Raw genomic sequence first — 20,276 nt, 5'->3', positions numbered from 1 at the left:
AAGCTGTTACATGCCCCTTTGGATCCTCATATACCCTTTCGGGGGTGCAATGACGGACCATTCTGGGAGTCCTGGTCCAGCAGGTTTTAGAGGTGATTGTTAAATCAGGGGTGTCAGCCTCTGTTCCTGCACTGCCTGGGCTGGACTTAGCCCTGTGCTCAGTTACAACCTCCACCTGTCTTCTCTTTATCCAGTACTGGGTCACAGGGGAGCTGGAGTCTATCCCAGCAAGCAGTGGGCACAAGGATGGGTCACCCTAGACAGAAGACCAGTCCATCACAGGACACACAGACACACCAGGGTCAGTCCATCACAGGACACACACACACACACAGAGAACATGCAGAGAACATGCAGACTCCACACAGACAGCACCCCAGGAACCCAGAGCCTAACCTCTGGGCCACCGTAACACCATGTGTCCAATTATTTAATTAGCAGCAGAATTACTTTCTCTGGTTACTTCTTCCAAGCAGGCTGGAAGGGGTTTTAATAAGTAACTGCATTTTCCCATTATCAACTGTAGAAGCCCTTAAGACAGAGGTATAAAAGATTAAGGAAATAATTAGCTTAATTGTTCATAGCAGAAAAGTCAGCAATTCTCATAGGGAAGAGTATATAATAAAGGGTATAAAATAATAACACCAACTTAATTCCCTCAGTTTCTGGAGTCTAGCAGGTTATCTGTACCTATAACCTATCGAGTGTTTCATACAGAGCCAAAACAGAGCTGAAACATTTTAAGAATGCATCGAGCGTATTCCAGCGCCAACAATGAATCATTAATTGAATTAATTAAAAACAAATTTAAATCTTCCTGCCAATTTTCCGAAAACGCTCATGGGCGGAGAATGTGGGTTGGTTTTTGTCGCAGTTCTGGTTCCCTGACCCTCGCGACCTATTTCTGGATTTACGTCTTTAACGTTGTACCTGTTACTCGGAGGGAACTCGTGACACGGCGCACGGGTCCGACTTGTTGTGGGCCGGCGCGCGTGGGCGGGGGTGGCAGCTGATTGGGCTGCCCGGCGCGGGGCGTGCGAGGCGCGCGCTGGCAGGTATTTACGCGCTGCGCCGGAGCTCCAGGTCCGACAAGCTGACCGCCGGCAGGGCAGGGTTACCGGCCACAGGTCACCGGCAGTTCTCGGTTTCTCCTGCACGCTGCGCTTCACCGCACCATCCCGGCATGACGGCGGTCGATAAGTATCTATTCTATAACGGGCTGCTGCTCCCCACCGTGGCTCACAGCCCGGAGAGCCTCCGCTACGCCGAGGGGTTTCAGTTTGTCGAGGACGACGTGCTGGCGGTGACCTACCCCAAGTCCGGTGAGTGGAGCTCACACGGGTGTTTCTGGGGGAGCACTAGCGAAGGAACTTCGGGTCACCCGCTCTCGGCGGAAATATAGATCGATAAATCGATAGGATAGCCCTCTGCAGATTGCCTGCCGGTCCCCGGGAGCCCCAGCGTGGGTGGGTTTGAGGGGGTCGCCCCCTAAAACTGTAGGTCTCGTTGCGACATCTTCTGAGTCTCTCGAGCGGCCGTGAGGGGACAAGTGCGCGCTGGAGCGACGTGTCCTTCCGCCGCCGGTGGCTGCAGGAGACCCACTCCGCGTGTCCCCGGTGGCTGAAGGAGACCCACTCCTGTTCCTGGAACACGGTGGGGGATTTTACCGGGACAGTCCGTGGGGGGTCTTGCGCTCGGACGAGCAACATCTCCCGGGATGTGAATTTGGATTCTCCCAGTTAAAGGTCCAGAGCTCAGACCCGCAGGATCTCTCAGGACAGGCCGGGATGGACAGCCCTCCGGTCCCGGGTTCGATTCCAACCCAGAGACAAAGAGCAGGCGCCTTGTGCGTGGAGCCTGTGCGTGTTTCGCCCCACTCTCCGGAGGCGGGCTGAAGGGTTAATTCCCCTCTCTGAAGTGCCTCCAGCACGAGGGTTTGCCAAAGGTTTTTCAAGCTGAAACTGAAGAACCGCTTTGTGAAAACTCTTAAAGAGAGCCGTAGCGGGAGAAGACAAACTGGTTCTAGAACACAGCCCAGATTTACAGGGATTAAATTTCCCTGAAATAAACCCCCGGTTTAATCCATCAGCAGGTCCCCGAGGAGGATCGTGCTTGTTGTAACTCGTTGATAAGTTATTCAGCGTGAAATGAACCCCTCTTGTTTTAAAACAGCGCTTTGCAAGGATCTTATTCAATACCGAGTTATTTAAGGAGCGCCAGGTTCTGTTTCTATTGACACATAATTATAGCTATTAAATGTAGATGTTCCCCGCCTCCCCGATCCTTGACCAGTCGGTTCAGAGCTGCGGACTGCTCACTCACCCCCCGGAGATTAACGCGCAGCTGTAACCCTACTCACAGCTCTCTCACACTGCGTTTACGTCGTGAAGTAAGCGGTGGTTGGCGTGTTTTTGTATGTTTATTTTAAACTGTGGAGAATTTGTTTTATATTTCTGAAGTGTTTAAAAAGCCAAAAGATGATTGGATTAGCAGGAGGTGGCGCGGCGGTCACCATTGGGTCCCGGGTCCAGTTCTGGACCGGGTACTGTCTGTGTGGAGTTTGCACGTTCTCTCCGAGTTTGCGTGGGTTTCCTCCCACGGTGCCAGACGTGCCGGTGGGTTAGTTGGCCCGTCGCGAGAGCCGCTGGCCGAGACGCGGATAGCCCGCGCGGTGAGGACGCGCCCAGACACGCGTGCAATCATCACGTTTCAAAGCGTCTTACACGCAGAGGGCCACGCAAAGCGCTTGACAAGTTTCGGAAAGAAGCACAAATGCGTGGTTTCTTCTCTCTGTACAAAGCAAACCAGCAGTGCAGTCGACGATGATGTAGCCCACACTCGAATCACACATCGGACCTGCAGAGACCCGGCCTGGCTCGGTTCAGCCGCGACAGGGCACTGTTTAAACTGTCTTTCTGCGACAAAAAAAACTAATTGCAAACAATTACTGCATCGCAAAAGCCAGACCCTGTCCAGTCTGTGGTGACGGAGGAAATCTCTCTCGCAGCAGCCCGTCCTGTTCCAGGGCAGCAGCCGCGCCGCCGAGAGAGGCGCTGCTCCCCGCTTTCACGCGCTCCCTCCGAGCGCCAGCGCCAGGTTTGCAGTCTCTTGCAACAAGTTCCGCTGCCATTTCAGCATGGCTCCGCAAGGGAAATACATTCTGTACAAGGGGCTGTTAGTGCCAAGGGAAACGCATTCCGCGGAAAGCCTGAAATACGCCGAGGAGTTTAAAACTCGGGATGACGACGTCTTCGCCGTGACATACCCCAAGTCTGGTGAGTGAGATCGCGACGGACAGACGGCATTTTCCACTGCTACCCACAGACCCAGTACAGATCCAGTACAGACTCGCTTGACTGAAGCGAGCCAGGAGGAGTGAAACCTGGAAACGGGACCGAGCCCTGGACTCTGCGCTCCGCAGCGGCTCGGGACGGTTTCGGGTCGCGCATTAAACGGGCGCCGTGTTAAATGGAGAGATTCCGAAACCGTCTGGATCCGGTACCGGTACCCGAGTACCTCTCGCCCCTCGACTGGCCGGACTGCACTTGTCTGATTAAGCGATCACTGTCCGGTGTTCTGATCGCCAGAACCGGGCAGCCCAGCAGGATCTGGAGGAGAGACGGTGATCTGCAACATCACAGACACGCTCAAAGCCATTTCATTATTTTCCTGGTTTGCTTTTGCAGCAAGGCAGTTTTGTTTTAGTTTAACAGCATTAGTTTTAAGAAAATGAAATAAAATTCTGAAGGCGGCACATGACGAGGGCTCAGGGGGGAGTTATGCAATCGGGTGTGTGAGCTCTCGCGCACAGGCAGGACAGAAGGACAGGGCGCCGTCCCGCGCCAGTCTGCTCTTCCTCTCCGCTACAGAACCCCCACCCCCGGAGCGCGGGGCGGGAAGGATCACACCCGGAACTGCGAGGGGAACTGCGAGCCCTTGTGTGCGTTTCAAGCGCTTGAGGGTCGTCCATCCGGTCCGAGGCAGAATGAGAAGTCATTTGTAACAAATCTCCCAGACCCGAGCTACTTTAAAGAGCACATTCACAACCTGAGGTCGTTAGAAACGGGTGAGTTAGGGCGACCACAGGACCTCGGGGCTCTGTGTCCCTGAGGGTGGCTTCAGAGATGCCGGAAGACCTCGCTCATCTTGCAGCGGGACTGGACTGCAGGGCCGTGTGTTTACAGCTGCCTGTCTGGTTGTCTGTGCTGTCCAGGCACCACGTGGATGCAGGAGATTCTGCCGCTGGTCCTGAGCGGGGGAGACCTGTCCTCGGTGCAGAGCCAGCCCAACTGGGACCGCGTGCCCTGGCTGGAGGAGACCAGGGCGGCCCTGGTCCTGGATGGGCGCCCCGCGCCCCGCGCCATGGTCACCCACCTGCCTCTGCCCCTCATGCCCGCCTCCTTCTTCAAGGCCAAGCCCAAGGTAAAGTCCGAGGACCGTCGTGCTCGGTGACACCACTAGGGGGAGCCAGTTATTGTCTCATTCCACAGTCCTTAACTTGGGGTGCAGACCATGCCCATTCTGGGGGTGCGAGCCAGGCCAGGTTTGTGTAGAAGGTCAATCACTGAAAACACAAATGAGCTGGGTGATTTCGGATCAGGGCTTTGGGAAAGGGGAAGAGCTCCAGGGCGGTTGCGGAGAGCTGGACCGGTCAGCGTATGGGGGGGGTCCGGTGTCTGACAGAACTCTCTGCGACAGGTGATCTACGTCACCCGCAACCCCAAGGACGTGGTCGTCTCGTCCTTCCACTTTCACCAGATGGCCAGCTTTCTGGACGACCCTGGGACCTTCGACGAGTTCCTGGACAAGTTCCTGGCAGGCGAGGGTGAGGGAGCATGTGTGTCTTTCTGATGTAGTGCGCACGAGCCCTGTGTCTGCGTGTCCCTCTGTGCCCGTGTGTCTCCTTGTCTTTGTGTGTCCCTCTGTGCCCTTGTCTGTGTGTGTCTCTCTGTGTCTCTCTGTGCCAGTGTCTGTCCTTGTCTGTGCGTGTCAGCTAGGCCTCCTCAGCGCTGTGTGACTCTCCAGGCTGATGTGGAGATGGTGTTGACAGAAGAGCACACACTCTGACCCTCTGTCCTCCTGCCTGTCTCTCCACGCAGTGTTGTTCGGGAAGTGGACAGATCATGTGAAGAGCTGGAGGTCCCCTGAGGTCCAGGATCGGATCCTGTACATCACCTACGAGGAGATGCTGGAGGTAGGACGCCTTCATCCATGGACCATCCTCTAAATAGTTAGTTCAGTGAAAAACAATTCTCTCTACATTAAAATAGTGATATATGAGCTTTGTTGTATAGCACCTTTCAGAAAAGCATTTTAAAGTGCTGTTAGTCTTCCTTGGCAACAGGGGGCTCCTTGACACCGTCCCCCATACAGTACGAAGAAGTGAGGGAACCAGGGCTGTTTAAGATGTAGCTGAGATCTCGATCAATAGAAACCTCCCAGCAGATGAAACATACCAAGACAGGTTAAAGGAGAAGAGACTATGTTGAGGTATTCAAAAAGCAGTGACAGTCAGTCCTGCGATGACTGGCGTCCCGTCCAGGGTGTAGCCTACCATGATCCCCTGCTTGCTGGGATAGACTCCAGCTCTCCTGCAATTAGAAAAGGGCTGGTTGGGAACAAGAACACAAAGACTGGAGGTCACACGGAAGTGTATATAGAACCAAAAGAAGGTTTTTACATAAAGAGTGATGGGAGTCTGGAGCAGGCTTCCTCGCCATACTGCAGGGGATTCCCAGAGAGCTTCCTCCTCTATTTCCCGTGGTTTCCCAGGACCTGAGAGGGGCCGTGCTGAAGTTCTCGCATTTCCTGGGGAAGGAGCTGAGCGAGGAGACCCTGACGCACATTGCAGAGCAGTGCTCCTTCAGCAGCATGAAGCAGAACACGATGTCCAACTACTCTCTGGTGCCCAAGGAGTTCATGGACACCAGCAAGTCCCATTTCCTCAGGAAAGGTGGGTACAGCACTAGGCCTTATCATGACCTGCGCCCCAGTTTCCTGCTTTCCTGGGTATTGGGGAGTCGCCTTCCCTGAGCGCTTTCAAATCCCAACTCAGAACCTTCTTCAGAAGGGCTTTTACGTAATTGGTTCCTGTGTCTGCATCTCCTACTGCATTCCAAACCCTTGTGTGCCACTTCGGTGATCTTCTATCCTCGTTAATTTTAAAACGCTTTGAGAAGCTACTTTTAAAGGCGCTATATAAAAGTTCATTATTAATCCCTTTTGTAGCTCCTGAAACAGGGTTTGTTGTCCATACAGCTCCTGTCTCTTCCTTTCCGGGGAAATGAGCAGTTTGTGTTGTAACGGCGCCTGCAGCCGGGGCCAGCAGGAGGGGCCGCAGGTGCGGCTCTCGCAGAAAACGGGATGGTCATGGAGTAGGTGTGAGGCGGTCTGTCCCTCTGGAGGACAGAGCCTTCCAGCTCCTCAAGAGGAATCTCAGACAAAGGCCACCTTAATAGTTGCAAATATGAACAGCTGTTAGAGAACAAGACCAGCTGGACTCTCGGAGAGGCGCTTGCCAGATTAAGTGGGAAAGCGGTTTCCCATCGACCCGACTGGTTTCTGTCAGGTCTGGGGCACTGCCAGTTCACAGGAGCCCAGTCGGCCCCAAGTCTAGCTGGACCTGGAGATGGGTGCACTGCTGCATGGGGGACCTTGGGCATAGCTGGCTATGGACCGAGGGGAACCCGTGACCCCAGCTTTACAGAGTAGGGTTCGTCCGTCGCTGGCTTTTGGGCTCCAGGGCTGTTTGCGTTAAAACCATTCCGACTAATTTAATGGAATGGCTTTTTTCTGGGTTTCAGGCGTTGCAGGAGACTGGAAGAATTACTTCAGCCCGGAGCAGGAGGCTCGGTTTCTGGCTGTATACCGGGAAGAGATGAAAGGAGTGGATTTTAAATCCTCCTGGGATGAAAACTGACCAGATTCCTTCTGCTCTCCAGTGTGGCGACTCAAGGCATTAATGTGTCGATGCTCACATTAGAGAAAACTGTTTGGTTTCCTCTGTTTAGGATGGGGGCTCTTCATTATGTGAAAACCTAGCTGACACAAAAAACAGCTCTCTGTTCAAGTGCTCCCGTCACAGATAAGTGCATTTGTACCTCAGTAAACTTTTTCTGCAATCATCCCTCACACCTGAAAAAAACTGCTGGTAGTCTGAGTTCTTTGTGCAAGATTTCGAAAGACAAGATGCATACCAGCTGAGTTGCCTCCAGATTTCCCACTTTTCCTTTTATACAGTCTTGTGGTTACTTTTGGATTGCGAATGAATACATTTTATTGCTGCACCCATTGGTATTGTAATCTGAACAATCTGAGGATGCCCCCATGTCATTTTAGCCACCAGTGTCTTCCCACACCTGTCTCTAGTTAGCGCAGAGTTCTCTTGCCGATTGTTTTAGATATTGAATCTCCCTGGCTCTGAAAACTAAAATCTATTTGCATGGCCGAGTTACTAATAAAACCAGTTTCTACTGGCGTCAGAATATTATATTGCTTTTATCTGGAAAAGTTACCAAAAATTCACAACTTGTCATTCAGAAACCAAGACATCTTCAGCCATGTTATTATTCTTATCCACATGGTATGGTACTGAAATATGGAACCGAATTGAAGCAGAGTCTCAGAACATTTACAAAACTTTATTAATACCACCTCTTGTTTGATAAAGCCTTAGAGCAGAAACATAAAAAATGAGCTCAGCTGCAGGAACAAGAGAGGGGGGAGAGGGGAGAGGCCACAGCGACGCGCGGTGCTCTGTGCTCCTCACTTCGCTCGCTGGTGCTTCATCTCGCGGGCCATCTGGCACAGAGCACAGGCAGTGCAGAAGCTGAGAGCCACCCAGTCGGAGCACACGGAGCCCTGCAAGAGAACGGAGCTCCGTTACTCTGCCGCGCGGAGTAGAGGTGCCAGGAGCCTGACTTGGCATTTCAGGATGTAGACGGCTAAAAAGGAACGTTTAAAGTCATCACTAGCTTATCATCTCAGGCCATTTAAGGTTCTCTATTCCGGTGGCCTTTTCGGCTCATTCTGCATGATTTTTTTGAGGCACTGAAACAACCTGCAGCAGGAGCTACAGCCCGCGCACTCTTGCATGAGACCAGAGTCAGTGCAAGCGGCTGGAAGCCATTCTGCAGACAGGTCCTCAAGTGTGTGTAGATTAAAAAATCCAAATTCAGAACAAAAGGCATCATGCAAGAACATCTTAACCCTCCAGATGCAACTGATTAGCTCACAAGTGATATTTAGAATTCCTTGAAAATATGTTTTTCAGATCGTTCACAATTGGTGAATTGCAAGTGTTATAGAGGACTCATGAGAAGCTCGTGAAAACGTGGCACCACGTCCAGACAGAATCGCTGCAGCATGAAGGAGTATGAGATCCTCAGTCGCAGCACAGATGAGCTGTACTGTAGAAGGGCAGGGGAGGCTCACCTGGATGTTGTACCTCGCTCTCATCCCCGTGCGGAGGGCCAGCATGGAGCCGTCCAGGAGCGGCAGACAGAAACACTCCCCGTTCTGCTCGGCCAGCTGGCAGGCGAGCACACAGGGGCAGAAGCCCCCACACAGGCCTGCCAGGGCGAGAGATGAGCGAGTGATAAGACAGGGGCCGGGAGGGGAGCAGTGGAGGGACAGGAGGAGGGGCACGGCTGAGGAACTGAGAGGGAGAGGGTTAGGAAAGGATACATGGGTCACATTTATTTGAATACCATCTTGTGTAGGAGCAAAACTCCTTAATAGAGGTTACAAGCGCATGTTCTAATATCATTCAGAAGCTTTTCTTTAGAACAAGGTGCCAAATTCTAACCCTTGCTATATATAAACCCCACCTCAATCCCTAATGAAAACTAAGGCCAATGCTCTTTATCCCAGAAAATGCCACAGCATGTCCTCCGATGAGCACACTGTAATGACTAGTGTCCACAGAACAGAGGGTTTCATTAATGGTATTATTGCACCATCTAGAGCCTCTTTGAAGGAGTTTTATATTGTTAAATGAGACTGAATTCAAAGTAAAGCCCAACCCAGGGCTGAGAAAGGGCAGGAGAGAGAAGTGATGACAGAGAAGAGAGGGAGGAGGGAAAGGCGCTGAACGAGGAAAGACCGTGAGCTGAGGAAATGGCTGAAGTAACACAGTCTCAGCACTTTTAAAACTAAATCAAATACCCACTGAAACATTGTAGCTTTAATCGTTTGGTACTTGTCTGATTTATCATTTGTGATGTGTTTTTTAACCTAGTGAAACTTCTATATGTTTTTACACAAGTATCACAATTCCTGCAAATACAGTAATTACCAAATACAATAATTATCTAATGTTTCCTACAGTCACTTTCTCTGGTTAGAGATCAACTGTTGACTGTCAGGTTTTAGACAATCCTGAGTATTTTGATATTTGTGCATGTCTGTGTTGTGGGGAATTTCAGATGTTCAATTCTGTGAAGTTCCAGTGTTTCGGACTCACAGATCTTCGTGTCGGCGCAGCAGTCCGTCAGCCCTGTCTGCCAGGAGACGCTGGGCTGGCCCGAAGTCCCAGCCGCAGCAGTGCCGGGGACCTTGGTGGTGATGATAATCTTGGGCTGGGCGGTCACGGCGGGGGCAGGGCCTACTGATGAAAGCGAGAGATGGGAGCCCAGAGAGGGGGGTTCTCTTGAGACTTGCTGCTCCGTCGAAAATGCCAGAGAGAAGTGTTGAGCTCAAATCATCAATACAAAAGGTTTCCAATGCTAAATGAAATGTAGCCCCTCCTTCTAGACATCTTCATAATTTTAAGTGGAAAACGACGGAAATTACATTTATTATAATATAGAGTATCACTATCCATTTATGAACCGTTTTATTCAACACAGGATCACCGGGGAACTAGAGCACCCAGAGAAAACCCACCAGAACACAGGGAGAACATGCAAAAGTACTATATATATATAACCGGATATTCACACATTCATCTACACTTTGGCATCTTTTACTGACGAGGAGGTCAGCACTGGCTGCTGAGAATGTGCGTAACAACGTGCTAAATCGTTTCTCGACACGGAGCGGCAGCCTGCGACCAGTTTCACTCGCTGTTCACCGCCGGAGAGCACCGCACTGGTTTCATATACAGTCACTCCGATCCGAAGTTCAGTCACTTTTAAAGTTCATGCTTCACCAACAACACATTTTAACAGGTACGGAAAAAAAACATTTTTAAACGCTGAAACTTAAATTAGTGAAACAAAGTGGTCCATCAGAAAGAAACAATATTTCAAGAACTGTGCCAGAATAGTTTTAGCATAGTGTTATTGCTACGCATATGCATTTTCAGCTTTGTGTATTTATTATTTGTATATTTATTGTGTACTTATAGCTGTGTATTTGTTTCAGTGCTAATTACCACAATAACAAACCTACCAAAAGCCCAGTGACATTAAAATACTACACTCCTGTGAAGTCCTTAGCATGTAACCGAGTGATAATATCATTATCTCAGTCTGTGGCTTCGAGAGTAAACGATAAGATACGATTAATAAATAAGATTAAAAGCTTTATTATTAATTTTTCCGAATATTTAAAATACAGATACATGTAAAATGTTAGACAAGATCGATTCTTGAGGTTGTGGTCCGTTTAATCGGGAGCTGCTCGGTAATTAAGCAGCAATTAGCCCCCGATTCGGGTGTCCAGGATCTGGGGACCCCGGCGGCGGTCTGAAGGGGAGGTTTTCATCAGAGACAGGTCCTGGAGGAGAGTCCAGCGAGTACAGCGGGCAAATAAGAGGTTTGTCGGTTTTTAATTGTATTTAGTGAAACAACGGCAAAACAAAAACGTCACACGCGAAACGGAGCTCGGGTTTCGGGGGGAGGTGCTGACCCCAGGTGAACACAAATGGGATTGGTGGGATGGGGCAAAGAATATGGATTAAATTCACTTTTATTATTAATATCAACAAAATAAACACAAAAGTTTGGCTGTGATCAGCGTCATTTGAGTTACGAACAGGACGACGTAACCTACCACGTAGGCCTATACCGAACATTTTCCTAATGTTATATATATATCCAGAGAAAGAGACAACAGTTTTTATCCCTTTGTAATTGTTTTTTTTTGCCTTTTTATTAGTTATAAAAAACGATTACTTAAAGACGGGGCCTTTATCTTTACCTTCTTTCTTGGACATTTTAAGCTTCGCGGTTCGGGGGTAACGGTTGGGCAGCCGTTGTCATGGCAAAGAAGCTGCGAGCCCTTTTAAAACCAAGATGGCGGGAGGAGGGGGATTTGTGACCATGCGCGTTCACCCCCTGTGACGTCACGGACAGAAGTCTATCTTAGCTCAAGGTTTTATTATTCTAAATAAATAATAAAAAAAACACCCGCTTACACCGAAGAAGGCTCCACAGCCGAAACGTTGTTTTCTTTCTTCTCTTTTCAGCATGGAATATTACTTGCTGTTTCATTATTATTATTATTATTATTATTATTATTATTATTATTATTATTATTATTATTGATGGCTATTTCTGCTATCGGGGACGAGTGTGCTCACAGTTAAATGAATGCAACCAGTCATAGCTGTATTTATACAGATGGCTGGCTGCCTGTATGCCCGTGCTCATTGCTCCATATCTCTCTACTGTATAAGACCTTTCATCTGAACTGTGGGCTGTCCCCTCCATCATCCCAGCGTACTTCTTCAGAATGAGCAGGGAAACACGACCCACGGGGCACGAATGGAAATCAGGAGGAAGAGCATTTACATCCCTTCTTTACACAGAGGGTGGCAGGAGTGGGGAACAAACTGCCCAACCATGTTGTTGGTACTGTGCTTTTACCTTGATCTCACTGTGATAAATGATTAGGCCTCTTGTTCCCCACTCTCACCACTCTTTGTGTACAGAAGTGCCTCCTGTTCTGACTGCAGGATCCCATCCAGCTGTTTGAAGAAAGAAGCCAGGGTATCGGCTTTGACAGCGTAGGCGTGCCTGTTCCAGACTCCCACCACTCTATGTGTAAAGACCGCCTCAGTGCCTGTGGTGCTACAGCACACAAGGGCGTCTCTGAGGTCCCACTGCAGAGCCACAGCAGACAGCAGCACGGCCACAGGAACGTCAGAGCCGAGCTAGGTGACGCTTCTGGGGGTCGCGGTGGACAGGAGACAGTCACGTCTGTCTCGTACCGGGTGTCGCGGAGTCGGGCTGTGCGTGTGTAACTTGTGAGTGCGTGAGTGTGTGTGACGAGCTGGGCGGCGAGCCCCCCGACATCACGAAGACCCGCTGCCCTTTACGTGACCGAGGGAGGCCTGCTGTGCCAGTGATAAAGCTAATTGACTTCCTGCAATTTTCCTCTAATTACACAGCCGGATTAGACAGAGGGGAGAGAAGTGAGGGACGGAGGAAGACGGGGAGCTGGCACACTGAGACCCCCCGGCGTCTGGCCGTGGTGTGCTCGGTGACTTTCTGCAGCACTGCACCATGGGTAAAGTAGAGGAAAGGGTTCTGCAGGTAGCAGGAGACACTGAGGGTAGACACACCCACATCTGGGAGAATCCAGGGGGAGTGTGAGAGGAGAGGGACAGCAGTGTCTCTAGCAGTGTCTCCAGTCCAGTCAGTGTGTGAATTCAGGGGGAGTGTGAGAGGAGAGGGACAGCAGTGTCTCTAGCAGTGTCTCCAGTCCAGTCAGGAGTGTGAATTCAGGGGGAGTGTGAGTGATGCACTGAATTCGCAGGTCTTCTCTCTGGGGGTGTCTTCTGAGAGAGAAGGCCTCTGCCCCTCCCAGGACATGCCTCAAGGGTCTGAGTGAAGGAGAGCAGCAGCAGGGCTTGAGGCTGAGGCGTGTCTGTCGTCCTCTGGTTTCCGTGTCCTTCGGGTCAGTTTGTTTGTCTTGCTATTCTGGGCAGCGGAGCTCCAGCATTAGGATGTGGTGGAGGAGGAGGGGTGAGTGTGTGTGAGTGTGTGTGAGTGTGCCTGAGTGTGCCTGAGTGTGCCTGAGTGTGTGTGAGTGTGTGAGAGTGTGTGAGAGTGTGTGAGAGTGTGTGAGAGTGTGTGAGAGTGTGTGTGAGTGTGTCTGAGTGTGTGTGTGTGAATGTGTATGTTTGAGTGCGTGTTGCTTTGTTTCTGTGTGTGTGAGTGTACAGTGTGTGTGAGTGTGTGTGACTGTACAGTGTGTGCAGTGTGTGTGCGTGTTAGTGTACAGTATGTGTGTGTGTGTGTGTGTGTGTGTGTGTGTGTGTGTGTGTGAGTGCACAGCCCTGCAGACACACTGACTGGCCCTCCAGGACTGGACAGCTCTGCTGTAAAAGGTTCGTCTGTGGCCGTGTCTTACACAGCGGTACACACACAGGACACACACCACACACCAGGGCTAGTCCATCACAGGACACACACACACCAGGGCCAGTTTTTCCAGAAGCCGATTAATCGACCAGCATGTCTCTGGCCTGTGGGAGGAAATAAGAGCACCTGGAGAAAGCCCGCGTGAACGCGAGGGGAACATGCAGACTCCACGCAGACAGCACCCCAGGACCACTGCGCCACCGTGTGGCCCTGAGGAAACAGGCGAAGAGCAAACGTCCAGTGAGCCGATCTCTGCACTGAAGGGCAGGCGCCTCGTCTGGTCAAGGTCTCTGTGGACTTCGCTGGCGTTCCTGAGAGCGCGTTCCGGGCGAGCATCTCAGTCTGGACGTGGCCTCGCGGTCAAGGGCCGCTGACAGCTCCCTGCACCCACCTTCCTAGGACCCCAGGACCCCTGGACCCCTGGACCCCTGGCCTCACCCTGCGCCACTGTCACGCTTGAGAGAAGAGCTCCTCTCGACCAGTTTCAGTGTCGAGGTGCGGGGTCATCTCACATCCCCATCCCGGGAGGAGCCCCTGTTCCCAGAGTGCCGCGGTGCTGTTGTGCTGGCGTAGCTGCCCGCCTCAGCGATTGCGTCATCCTGCCACCCAGCGGGCACCTGGCGGCTGCGGCGAGACCCCGCGCTGCGCTGGGGGGGTCCCGCACCTTCATCTGGGGCGATAATCTAATCGCACTCGTTCTGTCCCGTCAGGGCAGCGTGCGCTCGTGAGACCGCCCGCTGCTTCACTCCTTCAATCTCCGCCAGCTTCCTGCACAGCTGCAGTCTCTCCCAGGGCGGTCACAGATGGCGAGAGACGACAAGCCGGCGTTTATTCCCCCCGGTGTTTTCTGGCTGGGGCCGGGGGACAGAGCCAGGGCGATGGCGTGTGTGTGCGTGTGTATATGTGGGAGTGCTGGGGGCAGGCCTCAGAGCAGTGCGCAACACCTAGCCCCCTTCTGCTCCTGGAACTGGGGCCCACGAAAACTTAAAGGCCAATGGAAAAGATTTTGACCACACTTTTTTGTTTGGTATGATAAAATCCAATCGCCCATCTACCTGTGATCGTTACACCCATAAAAAAGCCTCTACAGTATCTGCGCTAGAGTAGTGTCCCAGGCCTGCATGACCTTAATCCAGCCCTGCCAGGAACTGTTCCAGTTTACTGTGGTAAACTGACAGTTCACCGTAGTACAGGGGTAGGCAGTCGTGGTCCTGGAGTCACGGGTTCCTGCAGATTTTAGGGGTGCCTTCCAACCAGCACCTCGGTAAGAGCTGGGAAACACCTTACCCACTTGAGTGGTTCAACTAGAGAGGTCTCGACCTGCCCTGCAGTACATTCGGACCTGGGGTTTATCTTGCAGATACCAGGCACTCAGTGTAAAGTGTATCACACTTCACTGTCTTTTGTACTGTGCTGTTACCCTGATCTCACCGTGCTTTACTGCTCTGTACTGTGCTGTTACCCTGATCTCACTGGGCTTTACTGCTCTGTACTGTGCTGTTACCCTGATCTCACCGTGCTTTACTGCTCTGTACTGTGCTGTTACCCTGATCTCACTGGGCTTTACTGCTCTGTACTGTGCTGTTACCCTGATCTCACTGGGCTTTACTGCTCTGTACTGTGCTGTTACCCTGGTCTCACTGTGATTTACTGCACTGTACCGTGCTTTTACCCTGATCTCACTGGGCTTTGCTGCACTTCGAGACTCTGATTCCTGCAACAGCTCCTGCTGCGCAGCTCTCTCGCCTGGGACAGGGGACAGAGGGTGTTTTCCTGTTTCTCTCTCAAGTCTGCAGTAGCGATGAGACCTTTTGATCTCCAAGGGAACGTGCTTTTCCAGAGGGGGATGTAGAAGATGACGCGTTTTTCATTTTCGCGTGACGGGGTGCCTGGGAGATGGCCTTGCCTCAAGTATCTGCGAGAACAATGGTTTCCCACCTTCTTTTTGTTTTTGTTTGTTGTTGTTTTTTTGCGCAGGACTTGAGGGACGCCAGGTTTCTAAAGACAGATCACGGACGACAAACAATGGAGGGCGAACAATGGGCCGCGTGGAGCCGCAGTCCCAGCGTCCCACCCGGGACAGCAGACAGCGTCCCCGGATGTGCACGCACGTCAGCCGCCAGACACACCCGGCAGGGAAGTGGGTGAACCGAATCCTTACTCTCCGCCTCTGGGGAGAGAACAGTTTTCTCCTTATCACCTTCCCTGGAGAGAAAGGCTTCCCTCCCAGTCCAGTTCAGGGCAGCTGGAACCAGTCCATCACAGGACACTCACACACCCTGGACTGGACACCAGTCCGTCAAAGGACACACACACACACACACACACACACACACACACACACACACACCCTGGACTGGACACCAGTCCATCACAGGGCACTCACACACCCTGGACCGGACACCAATCCATCACAGGACACTCACACACCCTGGACCGGACACCAGTCCATCACAGGATACACACAGACACACACACTCACACCAGGGCCAACTCTCCCAGAAGGCAATTAACCTACAGTACCAGCATGTCTTTGCACTGTGGGAGGAAAACCGGACAAACACAAGGAAAACATACAAACTCCACACAGACAGACCCCCAGGTTCAGAATTGAACCCAGGGCCCCAGAGGCAATGCTGCTGACCACTGCGCCAACATGCCACCCCCAAGCCAGGGCTGAGACACTCAATTCACATTCTCACTATGCTTAATCAGTGTGTGTCGTTGTTCCTGTCGTTGTTTCAAGATCATTGCTGGCAGTCTGTGTTTGTATATCAGTCCATGTCCATGTAGGCACGGGTCCACACACCCTCTTCCAGGTAGGGTTCAAGGAGCTGCTGCATGATTAATTAGCTTCTGTTTAATTAGCTGAGCAAGCTACATGTGGCTGAAGAGCTGCCTCTCATTTGTAACCCTTTCTGCCCCTCTTTCTGACGTCTCCTTGCAGCTGTGAGCTGCTCACCTGCCGGCTCAATGACTCCGTTCCTCCAGGACTGAATTTAAAACAGTCAGTGATAAACTCCAAACTTCAGTGGACTTCTTTAGTATCAACAGTGAAACACAGACCAGAGGGCACAAGCAGAGACTGCATTAAAGTAGATTTAAACCCAGAGCAGGAGGCAGGTGCCTACACAAAGGGTGGTGGCAGTAGGGAACGCGCTGCTCAGCCATGGTGCTCAAACTGATACCCTTGTTTGTTTTCAAGACACTGCTGGATGAGAGTCAAACTCCTTAAGGGACCAAATGGCCTCTTCTCATCGCTAATCATTCTTAAAACCCCTTCATGCCTCAGAGTCTGCCACTGAACTTGTGCTCAGCCTAGGCCTGGCTTAAAGGATGGGGGTCTCTGTACCCCATTTGCGACAGCAGCCCCCCCTCCGGCCTCGCCGCGAGATGACCCCCAGCTGTCTCTGCCCCGGGCTGTGGAGTATATTTAGACCTGCGGTGAGAGAGGAAAAGGCCTGGTCTCGGCTCCAGAGACTGTGGAGCTCGGGGAGGGGGTGCTGGAGGAAGGCGGGAACAGAACTGGCCTGTTTGCATTTCAGCTTCCCCTCTCTCCTCTCTCCTCGTCCGTAAAAACAAAGCTGGATTCAAGGACTGTGCAGTCTTCCTATCTCTGAGACCTGTTTATTTGCTCAGAGAAGTCGGGGGGGGGGGGGGGTCTGTCCTGGGGGGTATTCTGGCTGCAGGCACTCCTGGCACTGTGGGTTGGCCACTGAGCCTGGTATCCGCTGGAGTGACTGCCTCTGGTGCAGAGGCCATGCGACTGGGGGAGAGCTGCAGTGTTACACTCAGTGGCACTTTGGCTCAGTGCTCAGTGCTCAGCACTGCTGCCTGGAAGTGCTGGGGCTCAACTGCTGTCTGTGGGGAGTCTGTATGTTCTCCCCATGTTCGCATGGGTTCCTCCCACAGTCCAGAGACGAACTGGTGGGTTGACTGGCTTCTGAGGAAACTGGCCCTGGTGTGAGTGTGTGTGTCTGTGTGTGTCTGTGTGTGTCCTGTGATGGACTGGCGTCCTGTCCATGGTGTGTGTGTGTCTGTGTGTGTCCTGTGATGGACTGGTGTCCTGTCCAGGGTGTGTGTGTCTTGTGATGGACTGGTGTCCTGGCCAGGGTGTGTGTGTGTGTCCTGTGATGGACTGGTGTCCTGGCCAGGGTGTGTGTGTGTGTCCTGTGATGGACTGGTGTCCTGGCCAGGGTGTGTGTGTGTGTCCTGTGATGGACTGGTGTCCTGGCCAGGGTGTGTGTGTGTGTCCTGTGATGGACTGGTGTCCTGTCCAGGGTGTAACCTGCCTTGTGCCTGCTGCTTGCTGGGGTTGACTCTTTACGCAGTTAGGGGTGGGGGTGTTCAACAAGCAGCCCAGTCTTGTTGTTGGAGCCGATACCCTGGCTTCTCTCAGACAAAGCTGCGTAAGATCTTGGGATCAATAAGTACCCAACAGGTCCCCAGATGGGTCACCTGTCTTCTGTTCATCGGTATCAGCGATTCAGATTTCCCCACAAAGCCTGGGCCTCCGGAACCGAGACCCGTCTCTTCCACGGGCTCTTCAGGGTCCTGGCTGAGACGTGGGGTTCTCAGCTCCGGGGCCCCTCCGAGATCTCTGGGCCCGTCAGCTGTGCGAGATGCCAGCACAAAGGCAGGAAAGCGATCAGTGGGCAGGGACTGCAGGCCAGCGGCGGGGAGCTCTGATCACAGAGCAGCAGACACCAGGCCCTCCCTCCCGCTGAGCCGACCCCACGATTTCGCTGGCCTCCTCTGCTCTTTAGGTTGATGAAGGATGTTTCCTTCTAAGCGCCTTCAGTTTTAAGAGTTAAAAAAAGTCTCAAGATCTCTGCAGGATCTATTTGGGACTCTCCCATCGTCCACAGCAGGACCGTCCAGTCCAGTCCAGTCAGACCTGGAGGGTCAGTCAGTGTGTCTGAAGAGCTGTCCAGTCCTGGTCTTGAGGTCAGTGTATCTGCAGGTTTTCTTTCAAGCTGAGATCTTAACCCAACTCACCCCACAATTTTAACTTTTTTAAACTTTTGACGTAATGTGACCTGCTGTGTCTTTGCTTTTTTCCTGTGCTGGACACTGGGGTCTCCCCCGCCCCTCGAACGTGACTAGGACCCACGGCTCTCGCGAGCGGGCCCTTGGCACGCGAGCAGCCGGTAAAGCAAACACGCGCGCAGACGCGGAGCCCTGCTCTGCTCCGCTGGCAGCCGGCCAGGCGCGGCGCCGCTCGGGGGCGCGCAGGAAATGCAGAAGTTATCTCAGCTTCCCGCAGTTGAGGCTGTAATGTCAGATGTCAGACAAATATTGACTGAACAAGTATCATTTCCGAGCCTACTACTGCTGCTATAATAATAAACATTTTAATATAGTTTATAATATGATAATAAACATTATTTCTGTATGTTCTTGTTCCTTTATTTAACGTGATTGTCATAGACATACAAATAACACAATGCCTTGTATTATCGTCGAATTGCTTTAAATGTAATTTCCAAAACGATAACCGTAAATTTGCACTATTGCACGAATCTTTCTGGGGGTAAAATCCACGGACTCTCCCTGAGGTCAATACGCATCAGTTTTACCAGTGATTTCATTCTAAACTCATCATTCATGCTGCATACGCTTACGTTTACTTTTGTGAGCAGTTCTTCTGGCTTCGATTCATTAGTACCGGACCGTACAGCTAAAACACGAGCGGACGGTCCTGGCCGGAAGGCGGCCCGAGTTGCGCATCACCTGCGCGCAGACAGAGCGGCTCCCGAGACGGGCGCCGCGCCGCGCGACTGCTGTCCTCTGCTTCCGGGCGGCGCTGGGGGGGGGGGGAGGGTCTCGGGGGGGGGGGGGCTTCCTCACAGCCGTGACACGGCTTGAACACGCCCTGCAGAACAATAACGAAATCGAAGTTTTAAAAATAGGATTTGGCACGAAAAAGTGGTTAAAAATAGAAGGGTGAAGAGAAGACACGCTGGTCGCGAAGGTCGCCTGGGTCTGTGCGCCTCAGGTGTTCATCTCGCCCACCTCCACAAGGCAAACTCTCAGCGTCCGACGAAAGTTCTTGAAAATTGAATTTTCACCACAAAGTACAACCGCTGGATGATTTTAGAGCAAACTATACATTGAACTTCATTGGCTTTATAGTGGCGAGCATCTGAGAAACACTTCCATCAAGCCCATAGACGTCTCAGTGAAATGCAAGTCCTGTCACACCTGTAAGAACGTCACTACCTGTCACCCGTCAGTGTGCTCGATCAGAGATACGGGCGCTGCCTCTCCAGGGCTGTGCGGACTCCGGACGCGCCAGTAGTTTACGCGCAATGAGAATGACTCTTCAGACCTCCAAGTACAGGCGGCTACAGAACGTTGCATTTCTGGCCATTTTAAATAACAATATTAAGAACATTTTGAACACGTTCGGTAATAGAACGTCCTCCTTCATGCCCATGAAACGATGCCATTTTCTAAACGGGGAACGTCGCTGTAAACCGTCTGTGGACGAACATGGGTTTAACAGAAAAGGCGCTCTATGTGGTCATCTTCACGCAGAATGAAGGTGAAACAGATTTCAATGCTTTGAAAAACGATCGGGTGGTCATTTGCGTTAACTTTATTATATATTATATTGCCGACTCGGACGTACCGAGGTTTACATCTACTGTATGTAATATCATTTAAAATAAAATAAACTTCTACTTTATATCAGCAAAACCGAGCTTCTCAAAAACAAAGGGCATTTCGTTTGAAAGATTTCTGAAAACAATACGAACAGCAGGGTATTTACCCCTGTTTTAAAAATAGATTAAAATACAAATGTTAAAGGGTAAAACAGTGATAAATTAAAAATATCTGAGCATCGGTAGATATGTCCGAAAAAAATCATTTTCTGATTTACTCATTCCTGTAGAAAAGCAGAGAAAAGCATGAGAAATAAATGTGTATGGAAAAGGTCAATAGATTGTGGGCAAGAGAACG

At 51.4% G+C, this 20,276-nt stretch overlaps 2 protein-coding genes across 5 annotated transcripts; one reads left to right on the top strand and one right to left on the bottom strand.

Moving 5' to 3' along the window:
- The first annotated feature begins 1,088 nt into the window (after positions 1-1,088).
- On the top strand, positions 1,089-7,484 carry sult2st3 (sulfotransferase family 2, cytosolic sulfotransferase 3). Of its 3 annotated transcripts, none has more exons than XM_088620872.1 (6): positions 1,089-1,322; positions 4,214-4,422; positions 4,699-4,825; positions 5,100-5,194; positions 5,773-5,953; positions 6,804-7,484. In XM_088620872.1, the coding sequence occupies exons 1-6, from the start codon at positions 1,184-1,186 to the stop codon at positions 6,917-6,919; spliced, it is 867 nt and encodes a 288-aa protein (XP_088476998.1). In that variant the 5' UTR covers positions 1,089-1,183; the 3' UTR covers positions 6,920-7,484. The 3 variants fall into 3 exon arrangements, with proteins under 3 accessions (XP_088476998.1, XP_088476999.1, XP_088477000.1); XM_088620873.1 differs by lacking the exon at positions 1,089-1,322 and adding an exon at positions 2,895-3,275; XM_088620874.1 differs by lacking the exon at positions 1,089-1,322 and adding an exon at positions 3,330-4,066.
- Positions 7,485-7,625: 141 nt separating this feature from the next.
- On the bottom strand, positions 7,626-11,246 carry LOC148640413 (cornifelin homolog A-like). 2 transcript variants are annotated; one of them, XM_088620887.1, is made up of 4 exons: positions 11,143-11,246; positions 9,464-9,607; positions 8,434-8,570; positions 7,626-7,860 (listed from the first exon to the last, which is right to left on the bottom strand). In XM_088620887.1, exons 1-4 carry the CDS (start codon positions 11,156-11,158, stop codon positions 7,765-7,767), a joined length of 393 nt encoding a protein of 130 aa, XP_088477013.1. In that variant the 5' UTR covers positions 11,159-11,246; the 3' UTR covers positions 7,626-7,764. The 2 variants fall into 2 exon arrangements, with proteins under 2 accessions (XP_088477013.1, XP_088477014.1); XM_088620888.1 differs by having other exon boundaries at positions 9,464-9,604.
- Positions 11,247-20,276: the final 9,030 nt, after the last annotated feature.

This window comes from Lepisosteus platostomus, chromosome 26, assembly GCF_059453375.1.
Source record: "Lepisosteus platostomus isolate fLepPlt1 chromosome 26, fLepPlt1.hap1, whole genome shotgun sequence".
Lineage (NCBI taxonomy): Eukaryota > Metazoa > Chordata > Actinopteri > Semionotiformes > Lepisosteidae > Lepisosteus > Lepisosteus platostomus.
This window is presented reverse-complemented; position numbering and strand designations above follow the sequence as displayed.